Source organism: Narcine bancroftii, chromosome 4 (genome assembly GCF_036971445.1).
Source record: "Narcine bancroftii isolate sNarBan1 chromosome 4, sNarBan1.hap1, whole genome shotgun sequence".
Lineage (NCBI taxonomy): Eukaryota > Metazoa > Chordata > Chondrichthyes > Torpediniformes > Narcinidae > Narcine > Narcine bancroftii.
The window spans coordinates 129,680,118-129,705,453 of record NC_091472.1 but is presented as its reverse complement, the minus strand read 5'-3'; the positions used below and the strand labels follow the sequence as shown (position 1 = coordinate 129,705,453).

Genomic DNA, 25,336 nt, shown 5'->3' with positions numbered 1-25,336 from the left:
TCCTACTGGTCGCAGATCCATGATAACATATGTAATGAAGAAATGCTACAGTCTCAGATGCTTTGCAAAGAAATTATTGTATTATATAAAAAATGAACCCACACAGAGAAAAAAAAAGTTTCATTAGAAATTAAGTAGACAGGTGAGGACCATTAGATTTTCAGGAAAGACAAATAGAAATAAGAGCAAGGTTGACTACCACTGTACAAGATAAATGATTCATTTTTTATATTGTATTTAAACTCTCATTTGTTCTAGTTAAATCATCACCAATTTGTGAAATCGATTCATCCAGAGTTACACATAGCCTCAAAAGGTCAATATGACAGCAGTATTGGTCAAGTCTGGCAGAAAATTGCCCATCCTCTGAGTACTATCTCTGAGCCTCTCCTAAGTGTGAGAATTCAAAGAACTGCATACTGAACAATTCCATGTAGTTGAGCTGACACAGATACTTTGACAACTAGGACCGATGCATGAGTTAGTCATTTTGGGTTTACTTTTAGACCAATCAGACTTGGCTCGATTAAAATGGAATATGAAGCATGCAAGGACTGAATTCAAATTTAATCCAAACATGGTACCTAACACTGAAGAGTGGAATGTGTTGAAACAGTAAGATTTGCTGGGGTGAGAAAGGAACTCTACACTTCTTCAGCATCCAAAGGACTTTTTTTATATACAACATGAATTTATCAGATTGTAAAACTGAAAAAAAGTAATTACAAATATTGCATTCTCCATTATCATTCCTTCAAAATATAAAATGCCATATACTTTTTATATATATAATTCTCATCAACTTACATTCAGAATAAAGATTTAAAGAGTGGTGAAGAGACACAATTACTTGAATGCCAATCTAAAAAGAAACAATTACCTCCTGAACTAATGTAAATCAAAACCACACAGGAAACACTTCTAATTATTACATATGAAGGTCTGTACAGCTTTGTAAAAAATACTCTTTGTGCATTCTATATTATTCAGTAAAGAAACAATGTTAAAAACATAATTTAATGAGAAAGAAATGGATTCTGGTGCCATTAGGCAACATTTCAAACCAAAATTCCTTTGATTCAGCAAATTATTTGGGGTAAGGACCAATAAATGCAAATGAAACAATACCATAATTTATTTTTAAGAGCTTCATTCAAACCAAAAGACAGTCAGGTGGTTAAAAGCAGAATTGATAGTTAGATTGCCAAGGATCAGAAATGTTTACCAAGTAAGGTTTCGTCTTCTGGTTTGTCCTCTTCAAATTGATAAATGGTTAAATAACCGGCAACACTGGCATATCACAGTCTAAAAAGCTTTATTCTGAATGTTTCAACATAAAAAATATACAACATCCAGTCTTCCTCTTAGGAGTTCAGTCTCATTTCAGTGCATTCTCTGAACATTGAGAAACAAAACCAAGATCTTAACCAGATGTAGGAGTAACCAGAGATTTCTTTGAGAAGGGTGGTAATGTAAACGCTCGGCTCAGACCCAGTTAAGGTAAGGGCTAACAAAGTTTATCCTGATAAGAATATTTCAGAGGTCTGGTACCCCTTTTACACTGGATCAACAACTTCCTTCTTGCCAAACATTTATTAATCACATACAGTAGCAAGTTCTTTGCAATATCTAATTATGAAATGGACTAAAGGAAATCCCTTATACCTGTTATGTATGTATTCAATTGTACAATCCAATAAATGTTGTGGCATTTACCCACAGGTAAAGAAAAGGCAGTGGACAAAGACATGTTCTGTTCTTCCTCCCTTGTTTTCTTTGATAATATTATAATGTTATGGAACTATTATCTCTAGGCCTGTAATTAAAGGACATACTGTGTTGCAACTCTGATAATTCTAGCATTTTACCTAGTTTATTTATCTACCCTAACTTTAGATTTTCTAGAGAAGAAAATGTATGCAACATTTGCTGAGAGTAAATTCCTCCCTAACTTTTGCCATTTTTGGTACTTGGTTGCAAGTTCTGAGTACATTAATTCCAATTTAAAAAATGGTGGAAATTCTGAATCATCACCTGGTGTCCCTGTTGCTCATATTTCAACCTAATGCCTTGAAGGTATTCACTGTTTACTATGGGAAGTTTAGGCAAGGGGCTATAACCTCCATTCAACCACACTATCAAGCCTCAATTGTTTTTTTTCCCCCACTTTCACTACTTGTTTACAAATGCGACAAAACCAACAATTATTTGCATCGCTTTTTGCATTTACTGTTTTTAAACAGGTTATTGCTATTCTTCCTGCATCTGAAGGAAAGAAATAATAAAAATAAGTAATAATTCTTTTCTCATACAAGGCATATTCCTACCTGGCAAGTTGGCAGATATTTCAAAAATTTCATAAACTGAATGAGTGCTTAAATCAGAGTCAAAAATGGATTTTGCCAAGGTCAGAGAATCTTGTAAAAATTATAAGCAAACTAGTCAATCGCACTTACTTTAAACCTTTTCATCTTCTGTTTACATCTTATAAAGCAGAAAACACGCACTGTTTAGCTCAGCCACTCTCCTTTTTTTTTTGGCTATGGCGCCCTTCTCTGTGAAGCAGTCATGTTTAGTTGGTTTCTTCTCCCACCGATGACATAAAAAACATTTTATGATTTCAGTCTGTGCCCCTCACCAAATGTTGGGGGTGTATGGTGCCAATTGAGAATGGCTGAGCTAGTTCTTTTCCACAGGAGTTCAGGAGGAGTGAAAAAAGTTGTAAAAATCAATTCCAAGGTAAGAGGGGTTGGTTCAATACTTAATTTCCCCATGAACAAATATAATGCTCTATTCAGGGAAATCCACTAGGATTATGAATAATATAAAAATATACAGTGAATGAAACTCAACATAACATTGAGAAATATGATTACTGACAATTTTAAGCAAGGAATTGATTTTTAGAATCTTTGTTTTTCTTGTTAATGCTAGCACCAAAGCTTCAGCAGTTCTCTAACACCAAAATACACATAAGAAAATCCAGGTGTGGTGGTAATGAATTTCATTCCAATAAGTTTGTCTGCTCTTTGCATTAGGAGCACTATTCAAGGATTTCCTGGAGCAGTCATCTGTCCATACTGGTATGAGGGACCACATTACAACAGAGTTTCTGAATCATGTTCTCTTCTCTTCCCAACTTCCACAAATACTACCCCTCACTTAACTGAAGCATTGTGGAGAGCAACCAGCTCGATCACGGTCAGTAGATTTTTTTTTCTTTATTTGTCATTTGTTTTAAAGTGACATTTCTTCAGAGTTCCAGGGAATGAAACCTAGTATCTGACAAAATAGAACATTATTCTGATTCATGTATGAACTTTAAGCAGCCTATTCACAGAGTACTATGGGAAGGCACCATGCAGGTAGCAAGGCAGGAAGCAACAAGAGCAGCACGTTTCTTTTTAAGTTGGTGGACAGTTAAGGCTTATATCGGACTTAATTTTCTGTTGGGTGCCATTCATTGGTCTGTAAAACAAAATAAATATTTCAGAATTGGAAAGAAAACTTGTTCAGTTGAGACATTCATTCCAATGAATCCATGATTCAAAATGAACTTTGTTTTTCAAGTTGACATTTACTGCTGGTTTGTTTCCTAGTGGACCCAGCTTACCTGTTCTTCACACAGCTGAGGCCTCCAGTCTAATTTGCTAACCAACAGAAAGAGATAGAAATGTCTGAAGAACACAAGAAACTGCAAATCCTGGACTCTTGAGCAAAGAGAAGCTGGAAGGACATAGCAAATCAGGAGAAAAAGTCTGTCAAAATTTTGGGTTGGGTCCTTTCTTATGAGTAAGGTGGTAAAGGGTAGGGGGTGGGGAAGATGAGGGATATCTTACATCTACTGCAGCAGGAAGTGCAAAGATAGTGGTTGGTTGGCAGGGGAGGCAAGAGAGCACCAAGGAACCACATGGAGCGATAGAAACATCTGTTCCCCAAGCGATGATTTGTATATATCAGAAAATACTCTTTATTTAGATGGAAGGCTCTACCTTAAGATCAGAATCTAATGGCAGAAACAAGTTCTTCACAGTGCAATTAACTGTGGTCTTGGTGTACAGTTTTTGAACCAATCTTGTATTGCAAATGTGAAGATTATAATTTCCAACATTATTTCTTTCTGAGTATATAAGACTTTGAGATTTATGCAATTTAAAAACATTCTGCTTATTTACATAGGGATTATGTACACTTGTCTTAACCAAGGATTATCTTCAAGTTAGCATGAAGAAGATCAACAATGGGAAATGAATGAGGCTGTCCCTCTATAGGTATATACATTATAAGATTTTTTTTTAAATTCTGTTCTACTTAATTAATAATACCATCACAACACTTCAAACCTTCAGGTGATTTGCCATGGGGAAATATTGCAAGACTTGGCAACAGAAAGTTATTATCCCTGTAAATCCATTCCAGTTAATGCTGAGTAATAGGTTATGTATATTCCATCAGCATAACTCTGATATCTAATTTGGCCATGCATACCAGATTTTCAAATTGACATTTTTTGATCTCTCCCTCCCTCCCAAGTTTCATTATCCACTTTGGTAATACAAACCGGAGGGCAGATTACTATTTGAATGGCAATAGATTAAGAGATGGGGAAGTGCAGAGAGACCTAGGGGTACTTGTACACCAGTCTCTGAAGGCGAGCATGCAGGTACAGCAGGCGGTTAAAAAGGCAAATGGTATGTTGGCCTTCATATCAAGAGGGTTTGAGTATAGGAACAAGGATATCTTACTGCAGCTGTACAGGGCCTTGGTCACCTTATCTAAGGAAGGATGTTCTTGCAATGGAGGGAGGGCAGAGGCGATTCACCAGGCTGATACCTGGAATGGCAGGAATGACTTATGAGGAAAGATTGCGCAAATTGGGATTGAGCTCGCTGGAGTTTAGAAGATTGAGAGGGGATCTCATAGAGACCTATAAAATTCTGGCAGGACTGGACAGAATGGATGCAGATGGGATGTTTCCAATGATGGGAAAATCCAGAACCCGAGGCCATGGTTTGAGGATAATAGCCAAACCATTTAGGACCGAGATGAGGAGGAATTTCTTGACCTAGAGGGTGGTGAATCTGTGGAATTCATTGCCACAGAGGGCAGTAGAGGCAGGTTCATTAAATCTATTTAAGAGGGAATTAGATCTATTTCTTCAGTTTAAGGGTATTAAAGGTCACGGAGAGAAGGCGGGGACGGGGTGCTGAACTTTAAGATCAGCCATGATCTCGTTGAATGGCGGAGCAGGCTCGAAGGGTCGAATGACCTACTCCTGCTCCTATCTTCTATGTTTTCTATGACAGTTCATCAAGGCCCAGTGCTCCCCTCAAAGCACTGTGGGAGAGAGCAACAGCAACTCTGGAAAGCACAGGTGAGTAGTTAGAGCACTTTCCTCCTGTTACCATCTTGCAAAATGGTGGCACCAAAGAGTTACCTTTGCATATAACCCTAACCCTAATGTGGTTTTTGAGGTGATTTTTTGGAGGAAAAAGGGGGGAGGGGTCCTAGATGCCATCAAATATGGTAATTTAACATTCTGAAAATATAAATTACTTGATTTCTGAGATCAACCCCAAGTCTTATAGAATAACAAACATTCTTCTAAATTGTACTTAAATGTGTAAGACTATACAGGGAATTTATCTTGGACCAGAGCAGGAAGTGACAGGTTTACAATCATAGGTCTTACCTACCTTCAGAACAAGGCTGAAACTGACTAAATCTTTTCCTTAACTTTATTTCCTGTAACCATGGAGGAGTTGTTATTTCAGACCTAAAGGAAGAAATGAAAATAGCAACAAGTCATTACAATGACCCAGGTTTGAGAGCAAAAGAGGCTGAAAGTGTGAAATGTCAGTACATTTTCTTCCTAAACTGAGTATCTTAATAGGACCAATCCCAATCTGTCAGGGAGACAAGTCAAGATGGTATGAGTAACCAGTAGGCAGCAGGAGCACGAATGAGTCCCAAGATGATTTCATGAAATAATGCTTGCAAAAAGGTTTTGAGAGATGCTTGGAAACAAATCTCCCTTAAGGCTTCTGAACCCAGGGTCACTGGGGAAAGTGTATTCTGTCTTCAGGACCACTGGGGATAACGCACGGTGCCCCCGATGTCACTGGGTGAGGTGATCAATGTCCCAATGTCTATGGTGACTCCAGAGGAGGTGTACGGTGACCCTGGAGTCTCTGAGGGAGTTGTATAGTGACATTGAGGTCACTGGGGAAGGAGTACAGTGTCCCTTGGATCATTGGGGGAGGCGCTGTACATTTAGGTTAATTTGACCTCTGAAACAATATTCAGTAATACATTTATTGGTATTTTTAGATCCCTTTGATTTTTAGTTTTAAGGAAACTAATGAGACACCGCATAGGCTGAAAAAAATCTTTGCTCACCCTTCTTTGCCATTTGTCGGTGACAGAACTTTGACATCTTGCTGAGATGGAGGCTTGGAAGATTTGGAATTCAATTCATTCATAACTTCACTTTCTGGTCGAGTTCTCCGCAGACTGGCCTGGGCGTGGGAAACAAGACTAGAATAATAGATGCAGCTGTCGTGGCAATGGCTTCAGTAACTTTTTTTTGAATACTTTATTTATAATTTTTAAATCGTGTAATATCAATTATAATATTTATTCATACTGAGAGTATATAATTAAATAAACCCCCAACCTCCTTCTCCTTTCCACCTACAAAGAAGACCATCATTTAAAAAACATACAACTATTTAGCAGTGAAAATTGAGACACCACACCGGAACGGATTGAAAGATTAAATCTTCAAACCAAGAATTTTCAAGTATAGGCTCCATACTTTTACAAAAAAATGGTACTTATCTCTCAAATTATATGTTATCTTTTCAAGAAGAATACAAGATTTCATTTCATTTCATTTCAGTATGCCATCTTTCCATTCTTAGCCAAAGCTAAGTGTAGAAATTCAATTTGATACATAGTCAATCTTAATCCCAAAGCAATTGGCTTAATGCCACCCTAATAAAAACAGCATTGGATCAAACAAAAGACTCATTTTTAATACTTTTTCCAAAAATAATTTAACTTGTATCCAAAAAGCCTTAACCTTAGAGCATATCCAAATCGAATGAAAAAAAGTACCTATCTCTTCACCACATCTAAAAGACAAATTCGAGGAAATTAAATTAAATTTCTTTAATTTTGAGGGGTTAAATATAGTTGATGTAGAAAATTATATTGTACTAATTTATATCTTACATTACCTTAGTCATACTATCATTACATAAATTTCTCCTATTTAAGACAGATTCCCATTTTAATCTTGATTTATAAACATTTGACTTAGACATTTTATTTTGCCACAACTTATACATTTCAGAAATAAACTTATTTGTTTCTTCTTTAGTAAGTAAGACACAAGAGAAACTTGTCCGTGAACTACTCTTTGCAGACGATGCCGCTTTAGTTGCCCATTCAGAGCCAGCTCTTCAGCGCTTGACGTCCTGCTTTGCGGAAACTGCCAAAATGTTTGGCCTGGAAGTCAGCCTGAAGAAAACTGAGGTCCTCCATCAGCCAGCTCCCCACCATGACTACCAGCCCCCCCACATCTCCATCGGGCACACAAAACTCAAAACGGTCAACCAGTTTACCTATCTCGGCTGCACCATTTCATCAGATGCAAGGATCGACAATGAGATAGACAACAGACTCGCCAAGGCAAATAGCGCCTTTGGAAGACTACACAAAAGAGTCTGGAAAAACAACCAACTGAAAAACCTCACAAAGATAAGCGTATACAGAGCCGTTGTCATACCCACACTCCTGTTCAGCTCCGAATCATGGGTCCTCTACCGGCACCACCTACGGCTCCTAGAACGCTTCCACCAGCGTTGTCTCCGCTCCATCCTCAACATCCATTGGAGCGCTTACATCCCTAACGTCGAAGTACTCGAGATGGCAGAGGTCGACAGCATCGAGTCCACGCTGCTGAAGATCCAGCTGCGCTGGATGGGTCACGTCTCCAGAATGGAGGACCATCGCCTTCCCAAGATCGTGTTATATGGCGAGCTCTCCACTGGCCACCGTGACAGAGGTGCACCAAAGAAAAGGTACAAGGACTGCCTAAAGAAATCTCTTGGTGCCTGCCACATTGACCACCGCCAGTGGGCTGATAACGCCTCAAACCGTGCATCTTGGCGCCTCACAGTTTGGCGGGCAGCAACCTCCTTTGAAGAAGACCGCAGAGCCCACCTCACTGACAAAAGGCAAAGGAGGAAAAACCCAACACCCAACCCCAACCAACCAATTTTCCCCTGCAACCGCTGCAATCGTGTCTGCCTGTCCCGCATCGGACTTGTCAGCCACAAACGAGCCTGCAGCTGACGTGGACTTTTTACCCCCTCCATAAATCTTCGTCCGCGAAGCCAAGCCAAAGAAGAATAATTCCAAAGCAGATTGTCTGGGTAATTTTAAACTGTGGCCTAATTTTTCCAATAAAAAGGTTTTTACCTGATGATAGGAAAAAAAGATATTACTAGGAACATGTAAACAATTTAAGTGGATTCAAAATCCAATTAAATATTTAGGTATTAGAATTGATAGTAATTTAGATAATTTTTATAAGTTAAATTACATATAATTATATAATAAAATGAAAGATGATTTAAATAGATGGAATGACTTACCTATTACTTTAATAGGTAGAGTGAACTGGTTTTCCAAGGATTCAATATTTTTTTTCAATGTATTCCTTGTTCAATACCTCGATATATATATATTTTTTAAAAGATCTTATTAAAATTATAAGGAAATTTTTATGGAAAGGGAAAATAAATAGGGTATCTTTGGAGAAATTAACTTGGAAATTTGAATTAGGTGGTTTACAACTTCCACATTTTCAGAATTATTATAAAGCTGCACATTTGAGATTTATTAATGGAATGTTTGATTTAAATAAACATTCAATTTAGGCAAATATAGAGTTAGATAAAATTGATGAGAAATTTATGTCAGAATTTATTTATAACCAACCAATATTGAAGCATTTAATTGAAATATGGAATAAAATTGATTATGAGATAGGTGGAAAAGGAAAGATTTAAGCAAAAATGCCTTTTACTGACAATAATCAGTTTTTGAAGATATGGAATCAAAAGTTGAAGATTATTTTGAAGCAGAGAAGTTTGTATCTTATAATCAGATGAAGGAAAAACTTCAAGTTCATGGTTTCAGTAAATTGAAACAAGGAGACACAAGTCACCTGAGGAATTATATTTGGTTTAAAATAAGTGTGGCTGCAGGTTCAGGTTTAACTATTGGACGCACCACCATAAAAAAAGCTGGAAAAAAAGGATGTCAATTGTTTGACTTCACTTGTTTAATCTCTGTTAGTGGTTTTAAAAACATTTCTAACCAAATAAATCAAACAAAACACAAACTTCCAAATTAAAAAAAAATATACATAACAATATTTTAAACTTTTTCTTACAAACACACAAATAACAACAAAACAGACCCTCCTGCCCTCCCCCACCTCCCTCCATACATACAGATCCGTTCACTGTCAGAGCTTACATATATTTTAAATATATAGAGTTCAATTTTTTTTTTCTGCCCGGACCGGGGCCTCCGCCTGCCTCACTCGACCGAGGCCGGGGCCTCACAATGGCAACCCATTAATCCATGTAGGAGGAAGCCATTGGTTTGGATCTTGTGTCATGAACCACTGCCTTACAGCTTGGGTTTAACCCTGACCTTGTCCGGGCAGAGGGTAGGCAGCGGCGGCCCCGGTCCGGGCAGAAGCGAGGGGGGGGCGGCGGCCCCAGCCTCGGTCGAGTGAGGCAGGCGGAGGCCCCGGTCCGGGCAGAAGCGAGGGTGAGGCAGGCGGAGGCCCCGGTCCAGGCAGAAGCGAGGGGGAGGCGGCGGCCCCGGCCTCGGTCGAGTGAGGCAGGCGGAGGCCCCGGTCCGGGCAGAAGCGAGGAGGAGGCAGCGGCCCCGGCCTGGGCAGAAGCGAGGGGGAGGCGGAGGCCCCGGTCCGAGCAGAAGCGGTGACCCCGGCCTCTGTAGAGTGAGGCAGGCAGAGGCCCCGGTCCGGACAGAAGCGAGGGGGAGGCGGTGGCCCCGGCCTCGGCAGAGCAAAGCAGGCGGAGGCCCCGGTCCGGGCAGAAAGAAGGAGGCGGCGGCCCCGGCCCCAGTCCGGGCAGTATGGTCCGACCTAGGAGGGGAGGCAGGCCCCTCCAGCCCGGGTAAGAAACCTGCATAGGAGAAGGCCACTCCGATATAAAAACTACGACCCAAGGACTTCGCTTCCACGTCCCAGCTTGCTTGGCCACGGCACACGAACCATGGGTGTAAAGGGTGGGGCCAGTACTGCGCACACTGCACTCCACCTAAAAGCTCCTTTGCACAGGCCCAAGGTCATGTCCACGTCCTCCCCCTCAAAAGATGCTCACAAACTCAAGCTAGCATGCTGGAACATCAAAACCATGCAAGACAAGGCTGACACCCACCAACCTGAACGTCGGTCTGCCCTCATCGCATATGAACTCATCAGACTTGACATCGACATAGCCGCTCTCAGTGAAGTCCGCCTTGCAGATGTAGGCAGCCTCCAAGAACGCGGCGCGGGCTACACACTCTACTGGTCTGGCAAGCCTATGGATAAACGACGCCTATCTGGTGTAGGCTTCATGGTCAAGAACTCCATTGCCTCCAAACTCGAAAACCTCCCGACAGGCCACTCGGACCGGATCATGTCCATGCGACTCCCCCTTCAAAACAAGCGTCGCATCACCCTCATCAGTGTCTATGCTCCAACCCTCCAGGCGGAACAAGCAGAAAAGGACAAGTTCTACACTGATCTGCGCAACCTCATTCAACGCACCCCAACAGCCGACAAGGTTGTTATCCTTGGTGACTTCAATGCTCGCATCGGCAAAGACTCAGAAACCTGGCCAGGATTCTTGGGCAAGCATGGTGTCGGCAAGTGCAACGACAACGGGCGCCTCCTGTTGGAGCTCTGCGCAGAACAGCGGCTTGTCATTACAAACACCCTTTTTCAGCAGAGGGACAGCCTGAAGACTACCTGGATGCATCCCCGATCCAAACACTGGCACCTCCTGGACTACGTCCTGGTGCGAGAAAGAGACAAATGAGATGTGCTCTACACCAGGGTCATGCCCAGCGCAGAATGCCACAGTGACCACCGGCTGGTTCGCTGCAAGCTCATCCTTCACTTCAAAGTCCAGGAACAGTAAAGCCCCCAGAAAGAGGTTCAATGTTGGAAACCTACAGTCAGATGAAGTGAGAGGAAACTTTCAGGCAAACCTCAAAGCAAAGCTCGAGGATGCAATCCGCCTCATGGACTCGTCCCCTGAAACCCTCTGGGATCAGCTGAAGACTACCATACTGCAATCCACTGAAGAGGTACTGGGCTTCTCCTCCTGGAAAAACAAGGACTGGTTCAACGAAAACAACCAGGAAATCCAGGAGCTGCTGGCAAAGAAGCGAGCTGCCAACCAGGCTCACCTTGCAAAGCCATCCTGGCCAAAGAAGAAACAAGCCTTCCGTCGCGCATGCAGCCATCTTCAGCGCAAACTCCGGGAGATCCAAAATGAGTGGTGGACCAGCCTCGCCAAACGAACCCAGCTCAGCGCAGACTTTAGCGACTTCAGGGGTTTTTACGAGACTCTAAAGGCTGTGTACGGCCCCTCACCCCAAGTCCAAAGCCCGCTGCGCAGCTCAGACGGCAAAGTCCTCCTCAGCGACAAGATCTCCATCCTCAACCGATGGTCAGAACACTTCCAATCTCTTTTCAGTGCCAACTGCTCAGTCCAAGAATTTGCCCTGCTCCAGCTCCCTCAACAGCCCCTAAGGCTAGAGCTGGATGAGGTCCTCACCCGGAAAGAGACATATAAGGCAATTGAACAACTGAAAAGTGGCAAAGCAGCAGGTATGGATGGAATCCCCCCAGAGGTCTGGAAGGCTGGCGGCAAAACTCTGCATGCCAAACTGCATGAGTTTTTCAAGCTCTGCTGGGACCAAGGCAAGAAATCAGACTGCTCAAACTACAGGGGAATCACGCTGTTCTCCATTGCAGGCAAAATCTTCACTAGGATTCTCCTAAATAGAATAATACCTAGTGTCGTCGAGAATGTTCTCCCAGAATCACAGTGTGGCTTACGCGCAAACAGAGGAACTACTGACATGGTCTTTGTCCTCAGACAGCTCCAAGAAAAGTGCAGAGAACAAAACAAAGGACTCTACATCATCTTTGTTGACCTCACCACAGCCTTCGACACCGTGAGCAGGAAAGGGCTTTGGCAAGTACTAGAGCGCCTCAGATGCCCCCCAAAGTTCCTCAACATGGTTATCCAACTGCACGAAAACCAACAAGGTCGGGTCAGATACAGCAATGAGCTCTCTGAACCCTTCTCCATTAACAATGGCGTGAAGCAAGACTGCGTTCTCGCACCAACCCTCTTTTCAATCTTCTTCAGCATGATGCTGAAACAAGCCATGAAAGACCTCAACAATGAAGACGTTGTTTACATCCGGTACTGCACGGATGGCAGTCTCTTCAATCTGAGGCGCCTGCAAGCTCACACCAAGACACAAGAGCAACTTGTCTGTGAACTACTCTTTGCAGACGATGCCGCTTTAGTTGCCCATTCAGAGCCAGCTCTTCAGCGTTTGATGTCGTGTTTTGCGGAAACTGCCAAAATGTTTGGCCTGGATGTCAGCCTGAAGAAAACTGAGGTCCGCCATCAGCCAGCTTCCCACCATGACTACCAGCACCCCCCACATCTCCATCGGGCACACAAAACTCAAAACGGTCAACCAGTTTACCTATCTCGGCTGCACCGTTTCATTGGATACAAGGATCGACAACGAGATAGACAACAGACTCACCAAGGCAAATAGCGCCTTTGGAAGACTACACAAAAGAGTCTGGAAAAACAACCAACTTAAAAACCTCACAAAGATTAGCGTATACAGAGCCGCTGTCATACCCACACTCCTGTTCGGCTCCGAATCATGGGTCCTCTACCGGCATCACCTATGGCTCCTAGAACACTTCCACCTGATTTGTCTCCGCTCCATCCTCAACATTCATTGGAGCGACTTCATCCTTAACGTCGAAGTACTCGAGATGGCAGAGGCCGACAGCATCGAATCCACGCTGCTGAAGATCCAACTGCGCTGGGTAGGTCACGTCTCCAGAATGGAGGACCATCGCCTTCCCAAGATCGTGTTATATGGCGAGCTCTCCACTGGCCACCATGACAGAGGTGCACCAAAGAAGAGGTACAAGGACTGCCTAAAGAAATCTCTTGGTGCCTGCCACATTGACCACCGCCAGTGGGCTGATATCGCCTAAATCCGTGCATCTTGGCGCCTCACAGTACGGCGGGTAGCAACCTCCTTTGAAGAAGACCGCAGAGCCCACCTCACTGACAAAAGACAAAGGAGGAAAAACCCAACACCCAACCCCAACCAACCAATTTTCCCCTGCAACCGTGTCTGACTGTCCCGCATCGGACTTGTCAGCCACAAACGAGCCTGCAGCTGACGTGGACATTACCCCTCCATAAATCTTCATCCGCGAAGCCAAGCCAAAGAAAGAAAGAGTTCAATTGCAAAAATTAATTTTTGTATGTTTAATAGTTATTTTTATAACCTTTTTTGTTCCTTTTTATTACTGTATATGGGCCCCTATGTGGTCCAGGTATGGCTGCCAGACCTTTACAAAGTATAACATTTGTTCTTTATATGGTTTTTTTCCATAGATATACAGCTGTTCATTTCTGCAGTCCATCGTTCTTTAAGTAGTGGGGAGTTGGACTTGCAAGTGATCATGATACTTTTTTCGCTACCACCAATGCTATTTTTATAAATGAGATTTGATATTTCGTCAATTTATTGATTATTTCCATGAAAATTGCCTAATAGATGTAGCTCTGGGTCGCCCGTGAAGACTCGTCCTGTTATACAGGTTAATCTTTATGCATTTTCTTGCCAAAATGGCCTCACCTTCACGCACGACCATGTGGCATGAAGAAAACTTCCTGTCTCAGTCCCACATCTGAAACACATCTCTGAAATTTCGGCTTTTGATCTGTTTAACTTTTCTGGGGTAAGATATAATTGGTGAAAAAAAATTTATACTGAACCCATCTATATCTTGCATTTATAATTGAAGTCATGCTGTCCTTACACCAATCTGAACAGCTTCTCTCTGAAATCACCTCACCCAAGTCTGACTCCCATCTCTCCCTTGACCTCTGCAACCCTGGTTTTGCACTTTTGCTCTGGAGAGCATACAACATTTTTCTAATAAATTTATACAAATCAGAATGACTAGGAGATGAGAATGAAATAGAAGAATTTTTGTTGAAAGTCAAACTTCCAAAGCTAGAGAGTGAAAGGATAGAATTAGATACTCCCTTCACAAGGAGTATTCCCTATCCAGACTGTTCATTCAGTTTCACCAATTTCAGGTGGGGTCAACATTGGTCCCCATCTTCCTCAGAAGGACAATCTAAGCTGGAGAAAACAGAAGGTGGTCCCATTGGCCACTCTGTATTTCTGTTTTAATTGTTCAAAGGACAAGAGTTCCTTCTCTGTAACAGTCCTTAATATATCTTATACCTTTGTCACACCACAAATTTAATATTCTATTGCCCATGTTCATAGGCAATAACACATTTTTACACAATGGTGCTGCTTTTATTGATATCCTTACTTGTTTTCCATATACATTCCTTAATTTCTTGCCACGTTCTAATCATATGTATTAACATGGGGTTATCCATCTTTTTCTTTATTGATTTGACACTCCATTTATAGATAAAGTCCTTTGCTTCCCCCTCCCCCTTTCTAATTGAACCCAATTTGGGTTGTTGTCTTCAGTGAAGGCAGCAGTGAGAAATCTAGCTTATGCAGCTAGGTAATAATTTTTGAAATCTGGAAGTCAATTCTTGATATCTTATTATTTCCATAGGAACTGTCTAATATGGTTGTTTAGTAGCTTAAAAAAAGTTTTTAGGTAACGGAGTAAGCAGCGATTGGAAAAAGTTACAGCAGTTTTGGCATCACTTTCATTTTGACGCAGTTAACCCTTCCCACCAAATTAATTGGTAAGTCTCTCCATTTCTGCAGTTCTCTTTCTATCTTCCCAAAAAAGAGGAACATAATTTAGTTTGTACATATTTTTCAAGTTATTGTCAGTTGCTATTCCAAGATATTTTATTCTATCTGTCTTACATTGAAATTTATTTTGTTAATGGTATCTTTCATATTCAAAATTTGATAATGGCATTATATCACTTTTATCCATATTTATTTTGTAGTCTGATATTTTTCTAGTATTCCTTGAAATTTTTCAAAATATTTAGCTGCTCCTGATAGGTGCAATAGCACATCATCGGCAAATAGATGGATTTTGTGTTCTTCTTGCCTGACTTTGAAGCCCTTTATGTCCAGATCCCTTCTTACCATCTCTCCCTGTTCAGTCACTAAAGTAAAAAGCTCTGGGAACAGGGGGCATCCCTGTCTGCTTGACCTACTTGCAATTTATAGTATAGTTTTATCCAATTTATACCAAAATTTTCCAGTGTTTTAAATAAAGAGGATCATTCCAAATGGTCAAATGCTTTTTCTGCATTTAGGGAGACTGCAATACTTGGATTTTGTTCTGATTTTCCCATGTGTATTATATTAAATAATCTTCCTAGACTATTTGAGGAATGCCTCCTTTTAAAAAACCCTGTTTGATTAGTTTTTGCAACTGATCAGCATTTAATAGGGATATTGGTCTGTATGATGAAGTTTTTAGTTGGTCCCTATTCTTTTTTGGTAACACTGTAATTATCGCGTTGAGAATGATTCTGGGAGGGTCTGAGCTTGGTCTAGGACAACCATTAACAGTAGAATCCATCCTTCCCTGATGATTTATTAGCCTATAGGGTGCCAAGGGCCTTTCTGACTTATTTCCTTGTGAAGGGAGTATCTAATTCTATCCTTTCACTCTCTAGCTTTGGAAGTTTGACATTCAACAAAAATTCTTCTATTTCATTCTCATCTCCTAGTCATTCTGATTTGTATAATTTTGTGTAATATTGTCTAAGAATGTCATTAATTTCTTTTTTCTTATATTCTAGGGTATCTGTCTTTATAGCATGTATCATTCTTGATGACTCCTCTGTTTTAATCTGCCAACTAATAGTATTGTTGTTTAGTGTTTAATATAGCTTTTTCTGTCCTATATGTTTGTATGTTTTTATTCTCCAGTAGTCTGTATTCTTCTTGTAGTCCTGTTCTTTGATTTTTTTTTCTATTGCCAAACTGTTTATTTCTGCCATATGTTCCCTCTTAAGATTCTTTGTAGAGGATATAATTTGGCCCATATCAGAAAATTATTGTTAGTAGATGGCAGATTTTTTTCAGAAACTATTTTTTTTATAGATTCACAGAAGTGTGTTCTTTTACGCAATTTAGTATTGAGACACCATCTGTATACATTCTTTTGCTTTTCCATTATTGCTATAGTTAATGTTTGTCATGAGAGGTCTGATAGAAGCTTCGCTAAGTATTCTGTTTTTATGACTCTACTTTTTAACTAGGCAGACATTAAAAATAAGTTGATCCTTGTATGTGAGTCGTGCACCCTTGAGTAAAAAGAGTAGTCTCTCACTCTCTTGGATTTAATTGCCTCCATACATCAATAAGATTTAGATCTTTCATATCTAGTATTGTGTCCAAGCAGAAATTGAAGTATCCTCCAACTAATATATTTTGTCTTCCTACTGCCGAAAAAGAAAAAACCCTCCCTTGAGCATCATCTTTGAAAACTGTTCCTTTCCCAGTGCCATCTCTTCCCCCCCCAAATTATAGTTCCCACCTTTCTATCTTTTCAGAGGTCTCCACATAAACCACAATGGTTTTTCTTTTAACAGTGAAAACAATACTGTTCAGAACTATTAATATAAATAAAAAAATGTCTTTCAGTTAGTCCCATTTTGAAATGTTTTTTTTCAGTCCTTTCAGCTAGTGACATTAATCTTTTCATAACTTTCTTAAAAATTATTCCACTTCTTTATTCTTGAAAATTTGTCGATAACCTTCTGAGACATCCACCCTTAATCTTGGTGAGTCAATCATTGAATTATTTTTTTTAATTTTTATTTTGTAATGTTCTCTTTACCTCATCAAATTCCTTTCTTTGTTTGACCAAGGCTGGGCTAAAGTCCTGGCAAAACATTACTTTTGCATTGTCCACCACTAATGGATCGCATCTCTCTCCCCTGGTAACTTAAAGTCTTACCAGCACAGGTCATGGTCACTGTTTGCCGGTTCTTCTGGGTCCGAGGGTTCAGTGAGCCCTTTCAACTTGTAAAAAAAAACACAAACATCACCAATGCTTTGGGCTTGAGCCCTTCATCAAGGAAAGTGGCAAGGAACACCCTGATGAAGGGCTGAAGCCTGAAACGTTGGTGATGTATCTTTACCGTTGCTAGATGAAGGTCAAACAGTGCCTTTATCTAGTGAGTTTCTCCAGCATTTGTGTGTTTTTTCACTTAACCACAGTGTCAACAGAATCCTGTGTTTTACCTCTTTCATCTTGTAGCTTTGCATTTGACTTATTTTGTCCCAGCATTTGTGAGATCCAGGTTTCAAAGAAACTCACCATGTCTTTTCCTTCTCCCAGTCCAATGATTCTTACATTGTTACATCTGTTGAAATTTTCCATGTGATTGATATTGTCCATCACTCCTTTTTTTCTGTGTCCCATGTTTTTGCTTTTTCTTCCAGTGCCTTTAGCCTGTCTTTTGTTTTGACCAGCTTAGCCTCTGAATGAGTTATTCGTTCCATTAAGTTTTCCATAACTTCTGTGATTTCCGTTACCTTTTCTGATAGGTCTCTCATTGCTGATTCTACACTCGTGAAATGAGTGCATAAAATTTCAGTTCTGTTCAGGATGCTGGTAATATCTTGGGCCAACCCCAACCCCCAGCTCTGCTGGATTCAGCTGGTCCCAAGGCCCCTTCTGAGTCGATCATCATCAGGCTTCCACTCAATGTTCCTGGCTGACCTGCTGATTGTTCAGTTTTTGCTTTTGATTGCCTTGGCCATTTAGCACTAGTTATATCCATTTTTGTTGCTAAAATTCTGGTTTTGAGCTTTCTAACCGTATTTTTAATACTTTTTGTGGAGAGCTCTTTCAAAGTACATCTGCTCAGTTCCTTAGCATGGCCACACCCCCAACTCAAACATCAATCAGATTTTGCGTGTGATATTTGCAGGTTTCAGGCAGCTCAGAAACTATTGCATGGCAAATGATCTTTGTATATTACTGTCACTCATTATTGTGATAACCATAATTCCTGTATCTATACAGTGATTTCACCTGTTCCATCTCAAAGTACAAGTTGATGCTGCATTACTTGCTCTTAGATTCATTCATGTTTAAAAATCCTAATTTTCAAATCTTATTCAACATTAGTCAATGTTATAATTGTATCCTTTTGGTTTTGCTTCATTTAGCGTTAATACCGCATTTGTGTGTACATTATCCAAGTAAACAAAGTTCAGTTCCAAAGTATTACATATGTTGTACAGCAGAGAAATAGAAACATACCAGTTTTCATTCTCTATTTGAGCCTGGTATAATTCTTGCCAACTTTCTCAATATCGTTCTGAGCCTTACTCGCTGACATGGTTAACTTCTTTCTCCTCAAACACACCTTAAGAGTTTATGGAATTGTATAGCAATGAGATGGACTCTTTAGTCCACCAAATGCTTACACAAGTACAGCGTTCTTCAGTCCTCAGTGCAAAACATGCACGCATACAAACAATACATAGCATATGCAGGACAAGAATTTCAATTGTCTTCCCATTTAAAAAAGAGTTCCTATTTATTTTTTTCTACTGAAGTGCATGACCGTACACTTTCTAATATTGCATTTCACTTACTGCTTCTCTGCCCATTCTCTTAATCTGTCTAAGTCCTTCTGTAGCCTCCTTGTTTCCTCCACAGCTGTGACTATGGAGGCTTTTGTGGGTCCCGGTTATATGGAGTGCAAGCAGCTAAAAGTGGCTGTGATGGTAGGGGCTCAGGGCCGAAGACCTCATGCCACTCCACATGTTGACTTTAGCCAGCACCTGGGAACCAGGAATCGATGCGATAGTGACCAAGTCTCCCATCAAGCCTCAAATGTTCATAGCTTCCTAATGCTTCATGGATTTGAAAGCTGGCATAGAGGGAATGCAATTTGGAAAAAGGGTCTCAAGCTCAGGTTCAACACTGAACGACACGTGGGCTGGCTACAATTATGGTAAAGCTGGAGGCACATTCATCAGAATAAGAAGCAAAATCCACAGCCACTCGGTGTCTCAAAAGAGGCTTCTCATTTCTTGTTTTAAGAATGCTGCTGGAACTTGGTGACTTTTCACTGTATCTTCTTTACATGACAATAAATTGAATCTTAATATTGCTTGAGTGCTCTATTGCTCATCAACTTTGCCATTTTGAAATAACATTTTCATAAATGGGTCAAGAATTTTAACATTTGACAATAAATAAAAATTGCTGGATGTATTAAGTGGGCCAGGAGAAATGATAAAAGACCAATTTGGAATTTTTATCAGAATACTGTAGTTCTGCTGATTATACTTGGTGTGAAACAATTCTCTCCATCTGCATCTTCTAAAGAAACAGTCAGAAGCAGATATGCAAGTTACAGCTTCCTTTTGGGTTTGGTACAAATTGTGAGTTTAAAAAAAAGTGACTTAGTTGAAGTTCCGATATTGGCCACAAGGTGCCCCCATGATTTATCAAGAGAGCATCTGACATACCATTCCACCAGACATCATCAGTTGTTTGGGTGCTGCACAATTCCTCATTATTAAGAGCATATCAAATGCCCTAATCCAGAGATAGTGTGAACAACATTTATGGTTTTATTGAACATCATAAACTTCTGGTATTGCTTTCATTAGACATTTCAAAACTAGGATAACTTTTCTGTGTTTCTTGAAATAATGACATTGGACCTGCTTGAGAGACAAGTGGAGGAACTTTTACCTTACAGGATCAGAATTGCTAAGGCAAAACAGGCAATCATTTGGCTCATCAGATCCATACCAGATAACTTGTGGGCTGACCGATGAGCTTCAGAAACTGCAGACTTTTTTTTGCATTTATCTGGTTTGCCCACTCAGCTTAGCTTAACTTAATTTTAAAGGGACTAAACTATATCAGGGCACCCATGCTTGCCTTGTGCAGCATGCTGGAACTTGAAATCAGAAAAAAATTGCAGTATGTCAGAATATTCAGGTCACTGATATGAAGCCAATTATAAGAATTCCAGAAAATTTACCTTCAATACTGCTGGGTCCATCCCAGGAAACATTGCAACTTTTTGACTCTGTGAAGGTAGAAGTTTCTCATATCCTTTGATCTTCTCTGTCGTCAATTCTTCCTGTCCAATAGGTTCTGATAATGAAGGATATATTTTGCATTAGCATGACAGAAACACATTAGTTTCTCATGTTCTTTTAGTCTTCATATCACAATTGTAGGTAACTTGCACTTACATCTCCTCCTCCTTTTCCCTTGCTGTACTAACATTGGCTGTGCATTATCTCTACTGTTAGGACACTCCCCGTGGGTACGCACCCATTGTCTTTCATTATTGTACCATAAGTTTCTGCTAATAAAAGCCATGATTATTGTTTGACCACATCGTCTTTGTCTACTTCATCAACTGGCACTTCATGATCATAATGGGATTTCTGAGAGGGTGTAATAAACTATCTTATCAGGTTTTTCCACCCAAACCATTTCTGTGAACTGGTACAGTTCCATTGATACCTCCATATTATTGTCCCTTCTCCCCCAGATATAGTTATCCCTCCTTCCTTTTCTGATTTTGTTTTAATTGGTCCAGTACATTTTAAGGTTTGACAGACTTTGATATACACTTGAAATGATTTGATGACCATTATCTGAATTATGTGCTTTTCTAAACAGTTCTATCAAACGTACTTGCCTTGGTTACATTTTTAACTCTCCTATTAACAATGTTGCATCTGCAAATACTGATAAAAGCCTTATTTTTATAATGTGTTTCTCTTTAAGCATTTCAAAACTGAATATTTTTACTTTTTATCACAAATTGTTATTCCTTTAGCTATTCAGTCCTTAAATCTAGCATTCAATTTATTTGGCATGAAATCTAAGTCCTATGCATACCATTTAAGAATTGTAGTTTTTCACATTTTAAGAGTCCATTTCATCCATGGGTTATAAATACTATTTATGCACCTTTGTAGGTTGTTATCAGCCAAAATTGCCTGTATGGGGATGGAAAGTATCTTCTCAATTTTTCCATTAAGCATCATATGATAGTTACACCAACACATCACAGCTCTCAATTGTGCTGCAAAATAATAATCTTTAAGAGAATGTAGGCCCTAACCTTCCTTTTCCTTGGCTAATTGCAATGTTTTGAGACTAACTCTCGTCCTTTTACCATGCCGTGTATATCTTAATACCATTTTATCCCATTCATTGAATCAATTTTGGTTAATCTGTATTGGTAAGGTCTGAAAAAGTTATACAGTGGAACCCTGTTACAACACGATAGTTTGGGTCCAAAAATAAATAAATAAACCACTAGAAAAGCGGTGTCACACTAAATCGGGGTTTCACTAGTGTGTACAATATATACTCACACACATCGATCACAGCAGCAATCACCATCACTCTCCCCCCACTGTTTGTGGCAGCACACACCCACCCCCCCCCCCACATCTTTGCAGCAGGACCCCTTCTTCATCCATATGATGAATTCCCCACCAAGGTAAACATTACTGTATTTACCCTAAATAATTTAGACGCGCTACTTCTAAACATCTGCTGTGCCACAGGGTGACCATCCCAGGTATTGCATCTTTTTTAAATGGGCTCACTTAACGTCCTATCTCAAAGAACGGAATGCGGACGTTAAGCGGCACATATATTGGAGTCCAATGACTCATCGTATTATATCCAAATTAGTGTTAAATTAGAGTGTGTAAAATCAGGCTTCCACTCTAATAGTCTGGGCAATATATTCATTTTAATGGATTCAATCATTGAATTGAGATTATAAAATGTAATTAGGTTCCATCTTATAATATTCTCTTTATATAGGCAAATAATTGCATTCCAATAATTTTGCCAAATCTTTTGGCATAATACTTAGAGACTCTGTTTTGCCATGCCCAGAGATATCTTACTTTCATTTTCTCTTGGTCGGCTATAGTTATATGAGAGTAACTGGGTTTTATCTTTGTTAATCTTGTATCCTGATAACTGACCTATCATTCAAGGGATTGGATCAGTTTAGGTAAAGAGTATGGTTGCCCTAAATACATCAAAATGTTATCTGCATAACAGGGCAATTTATGTCCTCATATCCTCATTCTGCTTGATGTATTGAGCTAATGGTTCCAAATATAATGCAAAAAGGTAGTGGTGACCAGGCACAACCCTGTCTCATGCCTCTTTCTAGTATAAAACTTTTTGATAAATATCCATTGATTTTAATCCGAGCACTAGAATTGTCATATAGTGCCTGTATAGTTTAATAATTGTATCATGTAAACTAAAACTCTGCAAAGAAAATTCCAATTAACTGAATTAAATGCCTTTTAAGTGTCCACGCTAATAACTATTGCTTTAATTTTATTTTTTTGTATATGATCCATAATGTGAAATGTCCTTCGTATATTGTCTTGTGTTTGTGTTATTGTATAAAACCTGACTGATTATTATGTATCAATGTAGATAAAAAATCTTCTAATCATTTGGCCATAATTGAGGTAAATAATTTATAATCTACATTAAGAACAGATATTGGTCTAAATGACCCACATTCTATTTTATCCTTGCCTGTGATTATTGTCTCCTTTCAACTGAGTGGCATTTGCACTTTTTTTTTTAAAGCCCAGGAATGATTTCTGGGTCTCCAGTTATTTACTATTTTAAATAACAATCTAAAAGGGCAAAATGAAAAGTATCCGACACAAAAATGGATTGGAAGGGTAAGTTAGGATGAGGATATTGTAACTGTGCACCGGGATACAGAGAGATTGAATGAATGGGTGAAAATTTAGTAAATGGGGTTTCATGTGGGAACTGCCATAAAAGGAAATCAAAGAACAGATTATTATCTAAATTGAAAAAGACTGCAAACAAATTAAGAGGGATATAGATTTCTTGTAAATGACACACAAAAGGTTAATGGGTAAGTACAGCAAGAAGTCACAAGGACAAAGATCATGTTGGCTTTTATCAGAGGTTGGAGTTAGTAGGTTAGGTTGGTGTGTGGTGCCTTAGAGTTCTGGTCCACGTTACTTAACAAAGTATGTCGCAGCACTGGAGCTGGTCCAAAAGAGACAACCCAGTTTGACTCCTGAGATGTGAAGGTTGTCCTCCTGTCAAGGGAGGATAAACAGTTTTGATCTGTAATGTTTAGAATTTAGAATAAGGGATAACTTTATTGAAACACACAAATTGGAGGGTAGATGTCAAGATGTTTTTGGTGGTGGGTGAGCATCAAATGAGAGGTCATAGTTTCAAAATAAGGGGCTGGTCATTTAAAGCCAAAGTACATAGAAATTTATTCTTGTTGATAATGGTGAATCTCTGCAATTCTCCACCCAGAAAGTATGGAGGCTTGCTCATTAAAAGAACTTAAAGCAAAAATAATATTTTTGGAAGAGAAAAGGATTGATGGATATGGGGATCTGACACAAAGAAGGTATTAAGCCAGGGGTAAATCAGCCCTTGAAAGACCATGTGCCCACTCTCATTTTCTGACCTTGTGCACAAAAATGGGTGAACTCACCAATTCTTGGAATACAAACCATATATCAATTAAACTGGACAGAATCTATTAGGCCTGCTCCTCACATTTACTATTCTTAATTAGTTGAAGTGGCCATTCCTCCCTCAGCTGCCATTCTGCCTTACCTGTTGAATCTTTGTACATGTAGGGTTCCATGCTTCTTTCAAGCCACTGATCTGTGCCATCACTCTGGTCACCCAAGCCTCCCTTCCTGTGCTTTGTTGGTGCACGACGAAAAGTCTTTCTGCCGAGCTGGATCCGACATTTCTGGGCACCGCTGTCCAATGTGGTTACAGGCTGGGGAGGAGAATGAAGTTTAAAAAAAAAGCCAAGATTCATTCTCAACTTTCAGGTTTTTCAACTGTTTCTCATTCCAGCATTTTTTGCTTGTGCTTCAATTTTGTATGACTTTCTTCCAGAAAAGATGTATTTTGAGCAGGGAAACATGCATTCTGCTATATGCTGGTGGGCCAGGTAGCTTGATTCTGTGTCTTGGATAAACTGGCATCCTATGACATACAAGTAGTCCTCAACTTCTGACCCCCACGAGTTACGTCCACCCATACACATGACCAAAATTAAAAAATCTTTATTAAAACTACTGTACAAGTACAAATTTTGTATTAAAAATACTGCATACAAAGGTCCCTGCTCCCAGTGGCAGCCCAAAGTCCCCATTCCCCAACTTATGACCAACCTCGATTTACAACCAATCCTTCAGTCTCCATTACCGTCGTAAGTCAGGGACTACCTGTATATATATATATATATATATATATATATATATAATCTATGTATTGAATGCAAGTAGTTTATCAAAATCAAGCTTCTCTAGGATAGATGGGCAGACTTCTGAAAAGACAAATGGGATCAATGAGTAAAGGCAGAGAGAAAATTAAACAATGAGGTCATGGTAAACCTTAAAAAAAAGCACTGTCTCTGGGTGCATTTTTCTCATTTCTGGCCATCGCTCTTTAATGTTAAGTCTCTAGAGAAAAGATTCATTAGTATGGTACCACGAATGGGAACTTGTTACCAAGAGAGGCTGGTGAAGCAAAGGCTGTTCCCATTGAGCAAAGATGGTGAAGAGGACATTTATAAAGATGTTTAAAAATCATCAATGGCTTTGATGGAGGGAATGAGAAACAGTTTCCAGAAATGAATGTATTAAGCATTGATGCAAGAGATTTAAATATAGCCTGAAAAAAGTAACAGGAAGTGGGACTTGTTGAACAATTATTTTACAGATCTGTTACAGCAGTGGTTCTCAACCTTTTTTTTCCACTTACCTACCACTTTAAGTAATCCCTATGGTATCTGTGCTCTGTGATTAGTAAGGGATTGCTTAAGGTGGTAGGTGAGTAGAAAGAAAAAGGTTGAGAATCACTGTGTTATAGGTATAATGGGCTTCGTTTAGGCTCTTAATTCTTGACTGAATACCATTTTCTCAAAGGTAATTT

At 39.8% G+C, this 25,336-nt stretch overlaps 1 protein-coding gene and 1 long non-coding RNA gene across 4 annotated transcripts in view; one reads left to right on the top strand and one right to left on the bottom strand.

The window, feature by feature from the left end:
• Positions 1-25,336, top strand: part of LOC138761161 (uncharacterized) — a 149,172-nt gene that overhangs the window by 108,198 nt on the left and 15,638 nt on the right. For 2 of the 3 annotated variants that reach the window (XR_011356147.1, XR_011356148.1), the window contains 2 exons: positions 3,039-3,201; positions 4,180-4,271. This is a non-coding gene — a long non-coding RNA (uncharacterized lncRNA). Of the gene's footprint in view, positions 1-3,038; positions 3,202-4,179; positions 4,272-7,384; positions 7,495-25,336 lie in introns of those variants that run through there. The other variant, XR_011356149.1, reaches the window with a different exon arrangement.
• Positions 1,299-25,336, bottom strand: part of LOC138761154 (uncharacterized protein KIAA1671-like) — a 245,816-nt gene continuing 221,778 nt past the window's right edge. Inside the window, exons 8-12 of the mRNA XM_069932843.1 lie at positions 24,002-24,173; positions 20,361-20,476; positions 6,400-6,518; positions 5,697-5,776; positions 1,299-3,468 (exon numbers count right to left, since the gene is read on the bottom strand). Coding sequence (XP_069788944.1) covers positions 3,461-3,468; positions 5,697-5,776; positions 6,400-6,518; positions 20,361-20,476; positions 24,002-24,173 — 495 coding nt within the window. The 3' untranslated portion in view covers positions 1,299-3,460. The remainder of the gene's footprint in view (positions 3,469-5,696; positions 5,777-6,399; positions 6,519-20,360; positions 20,477-24,001; positions 24,174-25,336) is intronic.